The 19,005-nt window shown below is 43.5% G+C and overlaps 1 protein-coding gene and 2 long non-coding RNA genes across 10 annotated transcripts in view; 1 reads left to right on the forward strand and 2 right to left on the reverse strand.

The window, feature by feature from the left end:
* PARVA (parvin alpha) overlaps window positions 1-19,005 on the reverse strand; it is a 191,641-nt gene that overhangs the window by 73,150 nt on the left and 99,486 nt on the right. For all 6 annotated transcript variants that reach the window (XR_008421195.1, XR_008421194.1, XR_008421193.1 and 3 more), the window contains exons 2-4: window positions 17,662-17,751; window positions 17,512-17,582; window positions 15,087-15,189 (exon numbers count right to left, since the gene is read on the reverse strand). Coding sequence is in view for 1 of the 6 variants with exons in the window: in XM_019456352.2 (XP_019311897.1) it covers window positions 15,087-15,189; window positions 17,512-17,582; window positions 17,662-17,751 (264 nt within the window). In the remaining 5 variants the exon portion in view is untranslated. The remainder of the gene's footprint in view (window positions 1-15,086; window positions 15,190-17,511; window positions 17,583-17,661; window positions 17,752-19,005) is intronic.
* The window catches only part of LOC109271152 (uncharacterized), an 82,140-nt gene that overhangs the window by 62,623 nt on the left and 512 nt on the right, over window positions 1-19,005 (forward strand). Inside the window, exons 3-4 of one of the 3 annotated variants that reach the window (XR_008421196.1) lie at window positions 10,764-10,864; window positions 13,648-13,814. The exons of 1 other annotated variant lie outside the window; for it this stretch is intronic. This is a non-coding gene — a long non-coding RNA (uncharacterized LOC109271152). Of the gene's footprint in view, window positions 1-10,763; window positions 10,865-13,647; window positions 13,815-19,005 lie in introns of those variants that run through there. One more of the 3 variants, XR_002081841.2, reaches the window with a different exon arrangement.
* Window positions 224-13,654, reverse strand: LOC128776173 (uncharacterized). Its single transcript, XR_008421197.1, has 2 exons — window positions 12,323-13,654; window positions 224-12,287 (listed from the first exon to the last, which is right to left on the reverse strand). It is a non-coding gene; the product is annotated as an uncharacterized LOC128776173 (long non-coding RNA).

Raw genomic sequence — 19,005 nt, forward strand, 5'->3', positions numbered from 1 at the left:
TAATTACTATGTGCCTTGGTGTGGACCTCCTTGGTTTGATTTTGTTGGGGGACCTCTGTACCTCCTGGGTCTGGATATCTGTTTCCTTCCCCAGATTAGGGAAGTTTTCAGCCATTATTTCTCAAATAAACTTTCTGACCCCTTTTCTCTCTCTTCTTCTTCTGGGATCCCGGCAATGTGAATTTTATTGTATTTGATGGAGTCACTGAGTTCCCTAAGTCTATTCTTATGTTGCATTTTTTTTTTCTTTGACTTGCTCAGCTTGATTAGTTTCCATTACACTGTCTTCCAGGTCATTAAATCACAATATGTCTGCTTCCTCTAGCCAGCTATTTATTCCATCAAGTATATTTCTAATTTCATTGATTGTTTTGTCTCTGATTGGTTCTTTTTTGTCTCCTTATTAATGGTCTCACTGATATCCTCGACTCTTTTCTCAAGTCCAGTGAGTATCTTTATGATCATTACTTTAAATTCTCTATCAGGCACATTACTTACATCTATTTTGCTTAGGTCTCTTACTGTGGTTTTCTCCTGTTCTTTCATTTGGGACATATTCCTCTGTCTCCTATGTTACTTAACTCTGTTTCTGTGTGTTAGGAAAGTCAGCTAATATCTCCTGCTCTTGATGGTAATGGCGTTATGAAGAAGAGGACCTACAGTGCCCTGCAGTGCAGTGTCCTCTGTTCCCCAGAACCTGGTGCTTCAGAAAGTGTCTCCTATGTGTTGTGTGTGCCTTGTTGTTATGTCCTCGCCATTTTTTTCCTCCAGTCTAGTCAACTGCAGAGGCTCTCTTTGCCTGTTGTGGCCAGTTTTTGGTCACCAGCCAGGCAGGGTACATTTTAACAAAATGTGAGATAGTCTGTTCATGAATGAGACCTGCCCCCACTGGTACTGAGGCCCTGCAAAATGTGAGGGTCAGGAGGTGGTATTGGCAGAGTTTGCACCAGTCTTGGGAAGGGATCTGTAGCACTGGTACTGAGGCAAGCATGACTAGGAAGGGTGGATCTGCTGAAATAGAGGTTGGGGGGCAGGACTTGGTGTAAGCAAGTTAGGTAGTGAGTGTATGTACTGTGTTGGTTCCCATGGGTGGCTGTATTTATGCTGGGGGGAAGGGGGCTGGAGGTGTCTCCTCACAATCCCTGACTCTCTGGGCCATGCTCTGAGATGAATAAATAAATCTCCCTCCTGTATGCTCACCCGTTTTTGAAACTGTTGTATCTCCACGGGCTATTAATCCTACTATTTCTTTAAGGGCCAGGACTCAGCTTCCTAATGCCCTCTGGACTCCCCTGAAACAGAGCTTGCTTATTTTTAAAATTGGAGGCTTTAAATCCTGCTAATTGTAAAAACTCATGAGATTCACTCCTCTCACCTTCAAAACCAAATATGGGGATTCATCTTCCCTGTGTGGACTCCCTGATATGATAGTCTATTTCTTCACATTCCTGGCTCCCTCTAACTGCAGATGGCCAAGGTCTGTTTCACTTCCAAACTGTGTCTCTGCCTTTCCTAGCTTCTTCGATGTGGCCTCTTCTCTACCTTTAGTGGAGTTTCTTCTGCCAGTCTTTAGGTCATCTTCTCAGTTATTAATGCTGATGGGAGTATCATCTAGTATCCATGGGATGAGGTGAGCTTAGGGTCCTCCTATTCTGCTGCCATCTTCCCAGCCTACTACTGCCTATGTTTTCTTTGAGGAGTTTTATGGTTTCAGGTTTCACATTTAGGCCTTTAATCCATAAAATATATATTTTTTAATGTTTATTTATTTTTGAGAGTGAAAGAGCACAAATGTGAGGGGCAGAGAGAGACACACACATATAGAATCTGAAGCAGGCCCCAGGCTCCAAGCCATCAGCACAGAGCCCGGCACAGGGCTCGAACTCACAAACTGTGAGATCATGACCTGAGCCAAAGTCGGACACTTAACCAACTGAGCCACCCAGGTGCCCCTGGCCTTTAATCCATTTTAAGTTTACTTTTGTGTATGATGTGGGAAAATGGTCCACTTTCATTCTTTTGCATGTAGCTGTCCAGTTTTCCCAGCACCATTTATTGAAGAGACCATCTTTTCTCCATTGTATATTCTTGCCTCCTTTGTCATAGATTAATTGACTAAATAAGTATGGGTTTATTTCTGGGCTCCCTATTCTGTTACATTGATCTATGTGTTGATTTTTGTGCTAATACCATTACGCTTTGATTACTACAGCTTTTTAGTGTATCTTGAAATCTGGGATTGTAATACCTTCAGCTTTGTTCTTTCTAAAGCCTGCTTTGGATCTTTTGTGGTTCCATAAAAATTTTAAGATTTATTTTTCTAGTTTTGTGAAAAATATTGTTGGTATTTTGATAGGAATTGCATTGAATCTGTAGATTGTCCTGGGTAAATATGAACATTTTAACAATATTAATTCTTCCAGTCCATGAGCATGGAATATCTTTCCATTTGTTTGTGTCATCTTCTTTTTCTTTCATCAGTGTTTTATAGTTTTCAAAGTACAGGTCTCTCACCTCCTTGGTTAAGTTATTCCTAGGTATTTTATTCTTTTAGGTACAACTGAAAATGGAACTGTTTTCTTAATTTCTCTTTCTACTACTTTGTTATTAGTGTATATAAATACAACAGATTTCTGTGTATTGGTTTTGTATCCTGCAACTTTACTGAATTCACTTATTCTAATAGTTTTTGTGGGGTTTTTTTGGTGAAATCTTTAGGACTTTCTGTGTATAGTATCCTGTCATTTGCAAATAGTGACATTTTTACTTCTTCTTTACCAATATGGATGCCTTTTTTCTTCTCTGGCTGCTAGGACTAGAACTTCCACTATTATATTGAATAAAATTAGCAGGAGTAGACATCATTTTGATTGTGACTTTAGAGGAAAAGCTTTGTTTTCCACCATTGAGTATGATGTTAGCTGAAAGCTTTTCATATATGGACTTTATTATGTTGAGGTGTGTTCCCTCTAAACCAATCTGTTGAAAGTTTCCTTTTTTTATATATAAATGGATGTTGAATTTTGTCAGATTTTTTTCCTGCATCTGTTGAGATGATTATATGATTTTTATTCTTCAGTTTAAAGTTGTGTGTGATGTTGATTGATTTGTGGATATTGAGCCAGGCTTTGCATCCTTGGAATAAATCCCATGTGGTTGTCATGAATGATTCTTTTGATATATTGTTGAAGGTGGTTTGCTAATATATGGATGAGGATTTTTGCATCTATATTGATCAGGGATATTGGCCTTTTGTAGTGTCTTTGTTTGGTGTTGGTACCAGGGCAATGCTGTCCTCAGAATGTATGGATGCCTTCCTTCCACTTCTTTTTGTAATAGTTTGAGGAGAATAGATTAATTCTTCTTTCAATATTTGGTAGAACACACCTGTGAATCATTCTGGTCCTGGCCTTTGTTGGGACTGTTTTGATTATTGATTCAATTTCATTACTAGTAATTGGTCTGTTTAGATTTTCTATTTCTTCCTCATTCAGTTTTGGAAGATTGCATGTTTTTAAGAATCCATTGTTTCTAGGTTGTCCGATTTATTGGCATATAAGTTTTCATAGTAGTTTCTTATAATCCTTTGTATTTCTGTGGTATTTATTGTTACTTCTCTTTCATTTTGTCACTTCTCTTTCATTTTTTATTTTATTAACATGGGTCCTCTTTTTTCTTGATGAGTCTGGCTAAAGATTTATCTATTTTTTAAATATATATATATATATTCAAATATATACATATTTGAAAAAAACAGCTCCTGATTTCATTGCTTTTTTCTATTTTTTTAAAGTCTGTTTCATTAATTTCTGCTCTGATCTTCATTGTTTACTTCCAATAATATTGGGCTTTGTTCCTTTTCTATTGCTTTAAATATAAGGTTAGGTTAAGATTTTTCTTGTTTCTTGAGGTAGGCCTGTATTATTGTAAATTTCCCTCCTAGAGCTTTTCACTGTGTCCCAAAGATTTTGGAGTGTTCTGTTTCCATTTTCATTTTTCTCCACATATTTTTTGATTTCTTCATTGACCCATTGGTTGGTTAGTAGCATACTGTTTAACCTCAATGTGCTTGTGTTTTTTCCAGTTTTTTCCCTTGTGATTGACATCTAGTGTCACACTGTTGAGGTCAGAAGGGATGGATGATATGGTTTTAATTTTTTTTTTTTTTTAATTTATGAAGACTTACGGCCTAACATGTTATCTACCCTGGAGAATCTTTTTTATTTATTTTGAGAGAGAGTGAGCACAAGCGAGCATGAGGGGGCAGAGAGAGAGAGGGAGACACAGAATCTGAAGCAGGCTCCAAGTTGTCAGCACAGAGACTGATGCAGGGCTCAAACCCATGAACTGCAAGATCATGACCAGAGCTCAAGTTGAACACAACTGACTGAGCCACCCAGGTGTGCCTCTTTTCATCACTTTGAATAGAGCATGCCACTCCTGGACTGCGCAGTTTCTGCTAAAAATTCAGCTGATATCCTTATGGAGTTTCCCTTGTGTGTAACTATTTTTTTCTCTTGCTGCTTTTTGCATTTTTAAAAAGATTTTTCAGTTTATTGGTTTATTTTGAGAGAGAGAGAACATGTGAGCAGGAGAGGGGAAGAGGGGGAGGGAGACAGAATTCTAAGCAGGCTCTGCACTGTCAGTGAGGATCCTGATGTGGGGCTTAAACTCATGAACAGTGAGATCATGACCTGAACCAAAATCAAGAGTTGGACTTAACTGAATGAGCTACCCAGGCACCCCGATTTTATTTTTCTTTAATCTCTATACTCAACATGGACCTGGACTTATAACCCCAAGATCAAGAGTGGCATGCTCCACTGGCTGAGTGAGCTAAAATTCTCTTTAATTACTACATGTTGTAGTGCGGACCTCCTTGGGTTCACCTTGTTTGGGGTTCTTTGTGCTTCCTGAACCTAGATGTCTTTCCTTCCCCAGGGTAGGAATGTTTTCAGCTATTATTTCTTAAAATAACTTTTCTGTCCTTTTCTCCCCCTCTGTTTCCTGCTGGGACCCCTATAATGCAAATTGTATTGTTCTTGATGTGGCCCAAGAGATCCCTTAACATATCCTCACTTAAAATTTTTTCTCTCTTCCTTCCTTCCCTCCCTCCCTCCCTATTCAGCTTGGGAACTTCCCATGACACTGTCAGATTGCTGCCATTCTTCTGCAGTTACTAATCTGTTAATTCCCTGTAGTGTACTTTTCATTTTGGTTATTATATTTTTCAATTTTGATTGGTTCTTTTTTATATTTTCTGTCTCCTTATTGAAGTTCTAAGTTCTTCCACTTTTCTCTGCAGTCCATTGAGCATCTTTATAATCATTAATCTCTTTATCAGGCACATTGCTTATATCTGTTACATTTAGTTCTTTTTCTAAGGTTTTGTTTTGTTCTTTCATTTGGCACATATTCCTCTGTCTCCTCATTTTGCTTAACTTTCTGTGTTTGTTTTTATGAATTAGGCAGAGCGGCTACTTCTCCTAAACTTGAAGGAATGATCTTGTGTAGACTGTGTGTGCTTGGTGACTTTGGTTGGCTGGCTGGAGCTGTGCCTGCTGTGGGTTATGAAGTGGCTATGGGCTGGGGTGGTCTTAGGGCTCAGAGTATGCCCTGACAGGGCAGCTGAAGTGGACATAAGCTGGTGTAGTCTCTGGCCTCTCTGTGCAGCAGGCACCCTGGAATGACACTTGAAGCTGATGTGGGTGCAAACTTCAAGCTGGAATACTCTAGGGCTCTCAAGGTAGAGGGTGGCCTCTCGGGGCAGCTAGAGCCAAGCTGGAATGCAGACTGAGGGAGGGGGGTGTCCTGGGCTTCCCCATGCATGGGATGCCCTTGCAGGGTGGCTGGAATTAAGGTGAGCACAAGGTAGGAGTTCCCACGGTGACTTGCACATGGGGCGCCCTGGAGGTTGACTGGGATTTCCCAGCTTATGTCTACTTTGACTCCAGAGTACTTTGTGCTGGGGTGCCAAATATATACCCATCTCTGCTAACAAATAAAAGAATAAAAATAAAAAGACTGCCATTCAGCTTGAGGCCAGAAAATTCCTCCTCCGGTTTAAGAATGGTAGTATACATTATCTTCAAGTATTCTAGAATCAATGACTGTTCCAGTAGGAAGATTAGAGCATGCTGTCCAAAAGTGCTTAATGCTATGATGAAAATATTCATTTCTGCACTATCCAGTATGGTAGCCACTTGACACATTTGGGTGTCAAGCACTTGAAGTGTAGCTGGTGTGACTAAGTAGATTTTTACTTTTGGTTGCTTTTATTAGCTACATACATGTGGCTAGTGGAACTGCATTAGCTCAGCTGTAAGGTTGTATAGGCCATCTTCCTGGTTTTACAGAAGAGTGATCTGAGCTGCTGTGAAATGCAGATCTTAGATCTCCTGTCCGTGTCTTCATTCCTCTTTCAGTTTTACCACAGCTTCTACTTTAGCCTAAGTACTTGTAGGTGTGGGAAAATGATCATCAAAACCAATGTGATCAAACCCTACAAGACGTTGCTCCTCCTGGGATTAAGGGGTCATCCCTATTTAACATCCACCAGTTTCCTTTAGCCACTTATTCCCTACATCACTTGAAGCTTTTCCCCCATCAATACTGCTCCCTCTCTAGTTCAACATCATCATTGTTGCACAAAGAGGTGTTTTGCTGGAGCTTCCTCCACTACTCCTGGTCATCTTCAGAAGTCTCATTTCTGATCATGTCGCTTTGCTCACAAGCCATTAGCATTTACCACTGCCTACCCACCAAATGTAGTCCACAATTCTTTGTTCAAGGTCCTCTGTCAAGCAGGCTCCTCTTCTTTCTGTAAATAAATTTTTCATTTCATTTTCATTTCATTCCTTTATCCATTTTTTTTTGCTTTTATATCAAAAAGTTGCTCCCCATTTTTTTTTTAAATTTACTTCCAAGTTACTTAGCATATAGCGCAACAGTGATTTCAGGAGTAGATTCCTTAATGCCCCTTACCTATCCCCCCTTCCACAACCCCTCTAGTAACCCTGTTTGCTCTCCATATTTAAGAGTCTCTTCTGTTTTGTCCCCCTCCCTGTTTTTTATATGTTTTGCTTCCCTTCCCTTGTGTTCATCTGTTCTGTGTCTTAAAATTCTCATGAGTGAAGTCATATTTGTCTTTATCTAATTTCGCTTAGCATAATACTCTATAGTTCCATCCACGTAGGTGCAAATGGCAAGATCTCATTCTTTTTGATTGTTGAGTAATACTCCATTGTATATATACATACCACATCTTCTTTATCCATTCATCCGTCGACGGACATTTGGGCTCTTTCCATACTTTGGCTATTGTTGACGGTGCTGCTATAAACATTGGGGTGCATGTGTCCCTTCGAAACAGTAGTGCAGTTGCTGGGTCGTAGGGCAGTTCTATTTTTTAATTTTTTGAGGAACCTCCATATTTTCCAGAGTGGCTACACCAACTTTCATTCCCACCAACAATGCAAAAGAGATCCCCTCTCTCCCCATCCTTGCCAATATCTGCTGTTGCCTGAGTTGTTAATGTTAGCCATTCTGACAGGTGTGAGGTGGTATCTCATTGTGGTTTTGATTTGTATTTCCCTGATGATGAGTGATGTTGAGCATTTTTTCATGTGTCTGTTGGCCATCTGGATTTTTTCTTTGGAGAAGTGTCTAGTCATGTCTTTTGCCATTTCTTTACTGTATTATTTGTTTTTTGGGTGTTGACTTTGATAAGTTCTTTATAGATTTTGGATACTAACCCTTTATCTGATATGTCGTTTGCACATATCTTCTCCCATTTTGTCAGTTGCCTATTAGTTTTGCTGGTTGTTTCCTTTGCTGTGCAGAAGCTTTTCATTTTGATGAGGTCCCAATAGTTCATTTTTGCTTCTGTTTCCTTTGCCTCTGGAGACGTGTTGAGTAAGAAGTTGCTGTAGCCAATATCAAAGAGGTTTTTGCCTGCTTTTTCCTCCAGGATTTTGATGGCTTCCTGTCTTCCATTTAGGTCTTTCATCCATTTTGAGTTTATTTTTGTGTATGGTGTAAGAAAGAGGTCCAGGTTCATTTTTCTGCATGTCGCTGTCCAATTTTCCCAGCACCACTTGAAGAGACTGTCTTTATTCCATTGGATATTCTTTCATGCTTTGTCAAAGATTAGTTGGCCATTAAATTTTTAATTTTAGAATGGTTTTTGGATTTATAGAAAAGCTGAAATAATAGTTCATACAGTTCCTGATTATTCTGAATCCGGTTTCACCCATTGTTAGCATCTTATAATACTATGGTATGTTTGTCACAACTAATGAACTGACATTAAGTCCATGCTTTGGGTTCTTCTCATCGTCACCTTTAGTGCCCTCTATTCTGTAATAGGTTTTCAGACTTTCCTTGCTCTTTATGACCTTGACGGTTTTGAGGAGCACTGGGTTTTTCCCATGTTTTTCTCATGGTTAGACTGAGGTTATGGGTTTTGGGAGGAAGATCACAGAGGTGAAGTGCCCTTTCCACTGCATCGTATCAAGGATGCATGCTATCAACATGACTTATCATTGGTGATGTTAACCTTGATCACTCGGTCAAAGTACAGTCTATATCTTGTTTCTTTACTGCAAAGTTACTTGCCTCCTCCAGCTCCATCCCATAATCATTGGAAGCTAGTCACTAAATGGAGTTCACTCAAGAGGTGGGAGTTAACTTTCATTTTTTTGAGGGGAATGTAAACACATGAATTATTTAGAATAATTCAGTGAGGAAGAATTGTTCCTTTTCTCATTTATTTACCTATTTATATCAATATGGACTTAAGGATATTTACACTTTGGGCTATAATCCAATACTATTGTCATTCATCTCTGTGCTCAAATTATTCTACCATTAGCCACTGGGAGCTGTTTTAGGTTGGTCCTGAATACTTTCCATATGCTGTCCCACACATCTATTTTTTTTCTTAGTACCTCTTTTCGGCACTGCAAGATGCTCCAGTCCTACAGTTAGCCAATTTTCTGCATACCCTGGTTTCTATTATTGGAGAATGGTGTAAGAAATCAAGATCTGGGTGCTGGGTCTCATCTGTGTTAGCCACAAGTCCCACACAACCACTCCTGAAGTTTGCCTACCCACGTATTCCTTGTCTGTACAACACTCTCCCACCACTCACCCTGAAATCCACATGGGCTTACATTTTGTTGTGCTGACTAGAATGTTCTTTTCCTTCTTCATCTGGTTTAAATTCTCCTTCCCTAAGGACTCATTCAAAATGCCTCCTCATTCACGACACCTTTCCTAAACTACTTGGTATCCCACACATACTACCAGACTGTGAGTTACCTGAAGGCACTGTGTTATGCAGTATGTTACACTGCAACATATTTCCTTTCGTATCCCTTAACTCAGCAGGTAGCATCTAGCAAATGAAATGGCTGTTGCTTAATGAATAGTAATCGACAAGAGTAAGGTCAATGTAAGATGTTCTCTTTAGGGTCTACCAGGGACAAACACATACCCTAAAGCTAAACAAAAAAACTCTCCTGCAGAATCTTTATGCCCAAGGGACCCTGCTCAGTCTCATGCTTGAAGAAGATATCCTGTTTCGGGCATATGCCGTTGTGAACACTAGAAAAAAGAACCTTATGACTTTTAGCCCTCAACACAGGCGAGTACATGCACATATTTAAAGATAAGAATCCGTTAACTAAAACATACCCTAAGGAAGCTCACAGAGCTATCCCAAGTCAGGAAAGCTTATGTTCACCTGAAATGATTATCTGGTGCGGGCATTTTTCTAGAATCCTTTATCTCCTGCCTCTCTTGGTAGTATCTCTGGCCTAAGTGTTGGGGATGCAAATGCAGCAAGCTTTCGTCCTGAGGTGTGGAAAGGTCTGGAGCTGTTGCTGTGAGGAGATGGGGGTGGCAGCATAAGTATCTGATTTTTCCCTGGCAGCAACACCAAGGGACTCAGCAGGAACAGCCCCTACAGCAGAACTTGTACCTTCTCATATTCCTGGGTGATGTGGATGCCCCTTCCTGGAGCTCCCTGGTTCACTTGCATTCACCCCCAATTGGAGCCCAGCACACCATGGGTTCCAATTCTGGCCCTGAAGCTCTTCTTCTCTGCATAAGAGCTTCTCCATCAGAAGTACAACCTAGAAGCTCTTAATTCTTATGTAGGCAATCCTCAACCACAGGGGGATGGGAGGACCCTCCCTGTCCTGGGTAGGATGACTTAAGGTGTTTCTCAGAGGGAACCCTGCAGGACTGAACCCTGGTTGCAAACTCAACATCACTGGCCTTTATCTTGCTCTCTTACATTCCCCACGTAACTATTTACTTTCTAAGATCACCTCTCATATGAACTTCCTCCACCCAAGTCCTTGTCCCGGCATCTGCTTTTGGGAAAACCTGAACTCAGAACTGCAGCCGGGGCAAGAGAGAAGACCCTGGGAACAGAGGCAGCTGGGTTAGGCAGCTCAGAAAGAAGGACTGGGGGAAGGTATGTCAGAAGACCCTTCCAGATATGCATGGGGTCCCTGAGAAAGGCAAGTTGAGCAGCCCCAGTGCTGTCAAACAAGCAGTATCTGGCTGCACAAAGGAGACCCAGGTATGACACTGCCTTCACAGGGTTTGTGATCAGAGAACACCCAGCCATGCTGCTCAGCAGAGTCTATCTGTCATTTTGGGGATGCTCACCCATTCAGGCTTTCACCATGACCCTAAAACACACAGAGCCTTTTGCTGAGAGATTCTTGCCTCCACATCTTGTTCACTTCCAGGTTCTGAGTCCTTGCCTCATGAGGTCATCAACCTCGTTTCCTGGATTCCAGATGCATTTCCTGCTCCTGAGGTGTGACCTGGCACATCCGGACTCCTTGAGGTCCCTGTGGCATTTCCATCTTCTTCTAAGTACCAGTGTTTCATAGTTAGTTTACTAATCCCAACCTCAGCCCGTTCCTGCTCTCTGGGCCCAGCCCAACTGGATTTTTAGAAATGATCGTGTCTGATTCATTGTAGTACCACCAGGTCATTGTACTGTGCCTACGTTTATGTGTGCTACGGATAGCAGGTTAACAACACTCTCTAATGTGCCCATATATTGATTGCAAAATACCATTTTCTAATAAAAAAAAAAAAATCCAAGCTCCGTGGAGAAATGACTGATTCCAGGGTCAGAGTAAATAAAGCATAAGAGGAGTCTGGAACATCTTATGATGCCAGAAAGTAAGTGCTAAGAACAAAAAAATATGGAGCAGCAGGTCAAAAGTGCCCAGAAGCCAATCTGAAAGAGCTCCCAATGGTCAAATGATGAAAGCTGGAGGTATACGAGCAAAAAAAACCCAAAAAACAAAAAAAAAAAACCCCGATAGATTATAACCTAGAGTATGAAGTAAGTATCCTTGTGTCCATACTGATATAAATACTGAATAAATAAGTAAATGGACCAACTTTTCCTTACAGAAGGATTCCAATTAATAAATGTAGAAGGAATGAAGAAAATAGAAAATCTCCACTAGACCACTGCAGTAATAATTGAGGCAGATATGATCCACTGAATAAAATCAGTGGGAAACATGTAAGGAGAAACAAGATATTTGCATAATCTTAAATTATCTTGCCCCCTAAACAAATGAATCTTAAAGAGAAAAATAGTTACTTCACAGTGAAGGGATCTGACAGACACTGCCTTCCCCAAGTGATCCAGGTGAACTCACCAGTAATAAGACATGTTAACATTGTGGACCCTGGGTACAACACACCAAGAAGGACCTGTCACTTCTGGGGTATCCTTCCCCCAAATTTATGACCTTAATCTAATAATCAGAAAACATCAGACAAACCCAAGTTAGGGGCTATTCTACACAATAACTAATCAGTCCTCTTTCACAAGTGTCAAGGTCATGAAAGAAAAGGCAGTCACAGTTTGGAAGGGACGTGATACAATCGAGTACAGTGTGCAATCCCAGATCAGATTCTAGAACTGATAAAGACATTCATTTAAAAATCTGGTAAAATCCAAATAAATTCTGGGACTGAGGTTGATTTCTTAGGGTTTGGTACCTGTATCATGGTCAGGTAAGACGTTAGCATTAGAGGGAGCTGGGCCCGAGGGGGTCAGGAACTCTGTACTCTCTCTGCGACAATATTGTTAAGTCTAAAATTAATTCAAAAGAAAAGTAAAAAAACAACCCACTGACAAATGGCCTATTAAGTGTCAAGACAAATAGTGTCGAGGCAGGAAACGGCATATCACCGAGAATAGGGTGTTTGGAGCCGGAGAAGCTAAGGTGGAAGCAGAGGGTCTGGAAAATCAGAGAAAGCGCCACCAACCCAGCACGTGGGGAGCCAGCACTTTCTAAGTGCTTTGCACATACCCCCTGGCTGAGAAATGGGGTGGTTCGACACATTACATAAGGGAGTACAGTTGTCACAATATGTGACTAACAGGACAAGGAGCAAAAGGGCATGACTCCTAGATTTCTAATCTGAGCATTTGGCTCTATTCTGGCAAGCAGAATAGCTTTGGTGGGGAGGAGGAAGATCAGATCAGTTTGAGGCAGCATGGTTCCTAGGTGACACCCAGGTGGGCATGCATGGAAGGCAGTTAGCACATCACCTCACAGCTTCAGGGAGTGATTATCAGAGAGGTAATGGTTGAAATGCTGGAGTAGATGCAATCACCCAGGAAGAGGATAGGAGAGAAAAAGGGAAGGGAGGGGCCACAGATGGAAGACTGAGAAGTCCCCGCCGTTAGGGAGAGAAGTCAAGGGTATGAAGAAGACGGGGAAGAGAGGGTGTGTCGGAAGCGGCATGAGATCCCAGAGACCACTGGGCTGGAGAAGGGGGACGAGACATTTGGTAGTTAGCGTCAGATGCCACAGCCCAGGAGATGTCAGAATCGATACTGGAGACCTCAGAAGAGAAAGCAGATGGAATGATGATACCCAGGCTGTACCTCAGAAGGTAGTGATTAGTGGTGAGGAAGCAGATACAGTGCCAAATATTCTTTTGAGGAACGTTGCTGGGAAAGAGGAAGATAGAGGGGAAGTCAAGGTTGGAGCCTATCCTAGTCAGCCTCCCAACAGACACCTCCCAGGCACTCACGATGCATATTTTTACCTGCAAACTGGTTCTCTCCACCTGGGCACCCTGCCTGTACCTTTTCATGTGTGTCCCCATCTACCTACAAACGGTCTAAACTTAGGTGGACAGAAGCAACATCACCTTTTCAACGCGAAGGTTGAGATCTGAAATAAACCTAACGTTGACTCTGCTCCGTCCTGACTCGGGGCTGCACGGGTGTGATGTTGGGCAGTTCTCTCCCCATGCACAGATCCAAGATGACCTCATGACCTTGTTCCATCACTCCATGGCTAAATTCCACCCTTGCCTTGAAAGCCCAGCATATAGAGCGTTTCGAGACACTTTCAGATCCTGACCAGAAATCCGCTGGAGGAGTTAAAAGCTGTAGTCGCTAAAAGAGATGACCAGCGAGGCTCATGGCTTTTCCATGGGAACATGTGCCAAAGCCTTCTCCTCTCTGCGTTCGGTTGCATTTACAAGTCTTTAAATATTAATACTCACTAATATTGACGTTTGAGTACCAAATCAGTGTAGCTTCCTAGAAATGACTAGATTTTATATCATTCATTCACTCAATAGACATTGATTAAGTGCCAGGCAACATGCAGGAGGCAAACTGCTAGAACTGGAGGACTGGATCGATGAGGAAGATATGGTGTTCCTGCTCTTGGGAAGCCCACAGACATTTCCATAAACAGCTACAAACAACTTGGAACGTCGTATGATAAAGGCATGTGTGTTATGTACATTTATGTACGTATGTGTGTGTGTATCCGGGGGAACACAGAAGGGCATGTGACAATCACTTCTAGATGTGATCCTGTTGTCCGAGGTGTGAGAGGCAGGCACGTTCTATGGACTCTAGAGACTGAAAGATGAACAGTGAGGCTGAAAAGACAGAGGAGGGGTCGCATGAGGGTCTGTGTGAATGCAGTGCTGCTGGGCCTGTCACCCCTCCCCCCCCCCACCCCAACAGGGGAGAGCAAGACTAGACTTGCGTTTTGAGAAGGCCTCTTCTGCTGGCGGCCCAGGAATGGGCTGGAGGCAGAGAGAGGCGGAATGCAGGTGAGGTCGGAGGCTGTCTCAACAGCTCAGACCAATGAAAACAGCAGGGAGAGTGGCTGCAGGAGACCATGTGAGCAAGAAGAAAGGAGCCCTGGAGGCCCCCCACATACGCAGGGCGTGGCGGGGAAGAGGGGAAGGCGGTTAACTCAGAGGGCAAGAAACCTCTTTGGAAAAGTGGATGAGCTCAGCGTGAGGGGCACACAGGTGGAGGGGCTGAGTGGGCAGCTAGGAATGGAAGTCCAGAACTTGGGGCAGAGGTTTGGACTAGAGACAATGGGGAGCAGCTGAGGCAAAGTCCAAATTCTTTCAGGTTGAATTTGTCATTTCAATACTAGATCACCCCTGAATTCTCCTTTTCCTCCCCGGGGGCCTATTTTCACAGGAACACACCTTCCCAGAGACAACACATCTAGGCACGCAGAGGCTGAACATCACAGAGGCACAGGCTCCCACATTCTTGCACCTGACTTAGACGTACACAGGGGAACACACACATACACACAGGTCCACAGCTCACACAGGTATGCATACACGCACATGCACAGGCACACATACACCCACCCATAGGTGACAGAGGTATATGTATATATGCTTACCCCCCACACACGTGTAAATACACCTACAGAGGTCACAAGTGCACGGTTTTCTAGAGAGGGCAAGGCAGGTTTTCTAGTACACAGTGGAATCTTTTCATCTACCCGGCTGCTGCCCTTCAACTGCTAGGGGGGGCAGCCCCATCTGGCCAATGAACTCCCTCGGCAATTCATTTATGTGAAACGGATTCCAGGAGGCCATCTAAAGGCCCCACCAGTCTGTGGGCCCACACACCACACTTTGATAGTGTGAACGGCACGTGAACGGCTGTAAACTGAGAACCACTCCCAACTAGGAGCCTGAGAGCCATCCACCTGCAGAGCAAAGACCTCCACCGCAACATTCAACCCCCTTCTCACCAAAGAGCTTCTGTAGGACTTGCCCGTCATATAAATCTTCAGCCAGGTCTTTCACAATGATTCTTTCTCCAACAAGCACATCATTAATCCAGTCGATTAGTACCTACAGAGAGAGAGAGAGAGAATAAGAGAAGATTCATAGGCCAGATTTCTTATCTTGGAAGATTAAAATCTAAATGAACTTCAGATTTTGAAAGCAGGAGAACAATCCCTGTGACTCAGTATGTGGACACAAGGCTGGGTGAGCCCTAGTGGCCCTGTTAATTTTCCGGGGTAAGTGCTTCTAGTTCTGGTGGCACCTGTGTCCCTGTTAATATCTTTTGGCCCCTTACCATTCCTTACCCCAATGGCAAGCTACATTCACACAGTGTTTGGGTGTGTGGCTCGTACCAGGCAAGGATATGGGCTTTTAGAGTTCTACAAACTGGGGTTAGTTACCCACCAACTGATTTGTGTAGCTCTGTGATGTATGCACCTGTGTCTGTGCACCTCTGTCATCCACGGACCTCTCTGTGTGTGCCTCCGTGACCTATGAATCTAGGGCAAACTAGTTTCTGCTCTGAGCCTCTGATTCCCCACCTCTAAGATGAAGGAGGAAAATCTCTCCTGCTTTAGGTAGCAGAAAAGAATCACATATGTCAAGGGCCGAATGTTCAATAAAGGTACGTCTAATTAATAAATAAAGCTCTCCCCCATTAGGACATCTGGTCAGGTGGTTACTATCACCCCCATCTATCACCCCTCCTCCTATGTTCAGGAGGAGAAAGCAAACACAGAAGTGAATGTATCTGCCAAGGTCACGTTGCTAACCATGGACACAGACAGGAACTGAACTCCTATCCATCGGCCCTCTAAGGTACTGCTCTCCTCCTTATCCCCAAGCTACCTCTTGGTGGGCCAATGCAGTCTCCTTTCCTCTCCTGTCGCTCTCCTGCCCTTGCCTGAGTGCCCTCAGCATGAAGCACTGAGCAGGGGCACAGCCTGCGGTAGCTCATTTAGTTAATCTGCACACACCCCTTCGAGGGAGGGTTCATTCACTTCATTTTTCAGGTAAGGAAACTGCAGTTTGTGCAAGTCCACTGCCTTTTATCTTACGTTTTTTTCAGCTCATTTGTTTATGATGATATTATTTATGTACGGTAAAATTAACTAATGTTAAATACAGTTTGTTGAGTTTTGGTCATTGTACACAGTCGTGTAACCACCACCACAATCAAGATAAAAAGCAACTCCCTCGTTGAAAGAAGGTTCCTTTGGGCTTTGTGCTCAGTCCCCTCCCCTGAGGACAGGCCTCAGGCAACCACCACAATCTGGTAATACAGGGAACCACAGGGAACATCACCTTTTGTGTTTGCATCAATAGATTGCCTTTATAACAGGGGTAGTAGCTGGGCTGGGTTTGCATATGTGGGTGGAGCCCGGGGTCTTCACAGAATATCGTTCTACTATTCTAGAATAGAAGCTTCCCTCCTCTCCCCTCCACTCCCTCCATCCAACACCCTCCCGTCTCTCCCCCATCCACCCACCCAGCGTTTATGAACATCTGCTCCAAATCACTTTCTGTGCTGGATCCTGGGGGAACAATGATGAATAAAAGGGGGGGGGGTCTTGAACCCTGAGAAGCTCACCATTTAGTGAAGACAGAGAAGTGTCTGAGTAGCGGTAAGCAGTCATCACATGGTGACTCTAAGGGGACAATCTGAAGCTGAAGAGGCAGCTACAGCATGAGACCCCAAACACCATCCCCAGGAGCATGGGCTTCAGACTTCAGTTGACAGGAATCTATACAGAGGTTCTGAGCAGGAAAATGATAGATCTCATTTACATTTTGAATGAGCCACTCTGGCATCCAGTGCCTTTTTGTCCTGTTTTGAGTTCAGCTTGGAGAAGCTAAAGAAGAAAAACACAGGACGGGGAATGCAAAGGGGGATGAAATGAACATTTTTCAGGGGGTGGTTACAAGCCAGCCCCTGTGCCAGGCACAATGTACAATATCTCATTCGATCTTATTTACTTCTGTTTGAATTCCATCTCCTCTACTCAGCTTTGACCATAAACAAACTACTGGCTTTTCTAAGACTCCTCTTCCTTATCTGTAAATGAGGATGATAAGAAGTCCTATTTCACAGGATGTTGTTGAGGGTCTTTGAGAAAAGCAGTGGAAAGACTGCGTGAACTTTAAGATCCTGGTAAACGTGAGCTCCTTTGCACTAACTTCGCTGGCACTTATGATCAACACCATTTGTTGGGCGGCAGCCATGTCCCATTTTTGTTAAATCAGAGATGTCTACCTATGGGACCATGAGCTGCCTGTAACTTTCTATTTCTTCTGTTGGGGCATGTGTGCTGCCTGCCTAGAGCAGGTGGTCTACAGGTGCCTGTTGAGTCTGGGAGGCAGCTGAGGCCCCTCCTAATTTCTTCTTACCTTCATCAGTTCCTGCAGTTTGGGGTCACTGCGGGAGTTGGGGTCCACCATTGTTCGCACTTCATTCTCCTCTTTAAAAGGAAAAGGCAGTCAGTGGGTGGCTCCACTTAGAGGCGTTAGGCTAACCCAGAGAACAAGAGACCCAGTTACCCAGCATGGTGTCCTCCGGGTCCAGCTCGAAGGGGATCGGGCTGAGGGGCAGGTTGATGGCATTCATGCCCTCCTCCTGAAGCTCTGATACTGCAAAGAGAAGAAAGGCAGAGTCACACGGCAGCCCAGTGATGACAGGGAGGGGCTCTGTAGCACACAGTGTTTGAGATTGACATTAATAAAACTACTGAGGTTAGGTTACAGCTGTTACTCAGCCTGCAATAGATTCCCTGCCTCTCCTCGCTAGAAGGACTGAGTTGTCTCCTGCATGTCCCCTCTTCCAACTACCACCTCACTCGCTTTCCTCAGAGAAAGAGGGAGGCCTCTGCCTGTTCCCAGACACGATCTCAGGGTACACGGAAGTGAGGTGGTCACTGAGGTCTTTCTTGGGTCTCTGCCTGTCATCTCCTGCCCACCCCTCCTTTAAGGGTTGGCTGTCTGGTGCACAGTGGCCGCCCGGTACCTGCTTGGCTAAATGAGGTCACCAGGTCAAGTCTACATTTATGTTGTAAGCCATTTCCAGCCAACTTCTCTCCCTATTTGTTTGGCTTCCCTAACTATTTTTCTGATTATCCTGCCTTCTCTTTTTACCCCATCCCACCCCAGCCACTGCTTGAGAATGCCTCAGGCCACCCTCCTTTGGGCTCTCATCTTGTCTCTTGAGCTCTAATGAGTAGGGGACAGTGGGGCCAGGCACCTCTCCTCCTAGGTCCATTCCCTCCACTGAACATCAAGAGCTCAACTGGATGGATGGCCAGCGAGTCCGTTTACAGTTTTCAAGTCCTAGAAACCTACAATTCCACTTTCCTCAAGGAAAACAAAAAGAGGTCAATGACCGCTAAAGACTTCCAGCCTGCTCCCCTCCATGCACCCACCCCCCAAATGAAGCCTTAGTGAAAAACAAATTCCTACCACAAAACTACTGCGTGATGGACACTTGCTGAGCAATGACCTTGGATAACCCTCCCCCTAAAATGAGTGCCTTCAATCTCCTCACCCCTGTTTAGTGCCAGTTTGGATAATTCCTTTTTACCAATTAAGCACAGAAAGACCATTTTCTCTGAAAGCGTTGGTCACCAAAAGGCTCTCAAAGAGCTAATATGGCAGCTGCAATCAACCTTAATAAAAGCAATGTCCCATCTTTCCATTTTATTATTTTTTTTATTGACTCTGGCCTCCCTGACTGCCAGCATATACTTGCAAGAACTCTTAAGCACAAGGCAGCCACTTACAAAGAGTTCTTTCATATTAGCAAACTCACTGATGTTTGCAGTTGGACGGGGAACGAGATTGCCTAACAAAGAGCGTGAAACACACTCTACCCTAAAGAGACACAACTTGCAT

The sequence above is a fragment of the Panthera pardus genome, unplaced genomic scaffold (genome assembly GCF_024362965.1).
Source record: "Panthera pardus isolate Hobbes unplaced genomic scaffold, ASM2436296v1 HiC_scaffold_12, whole genome shotgun sequence".
Lineage (NCBI taxonomy): Eukaryota > Metazoa > Chordata > Mammalia > Carnivora > Felidae > Panthera > Panthera pardus.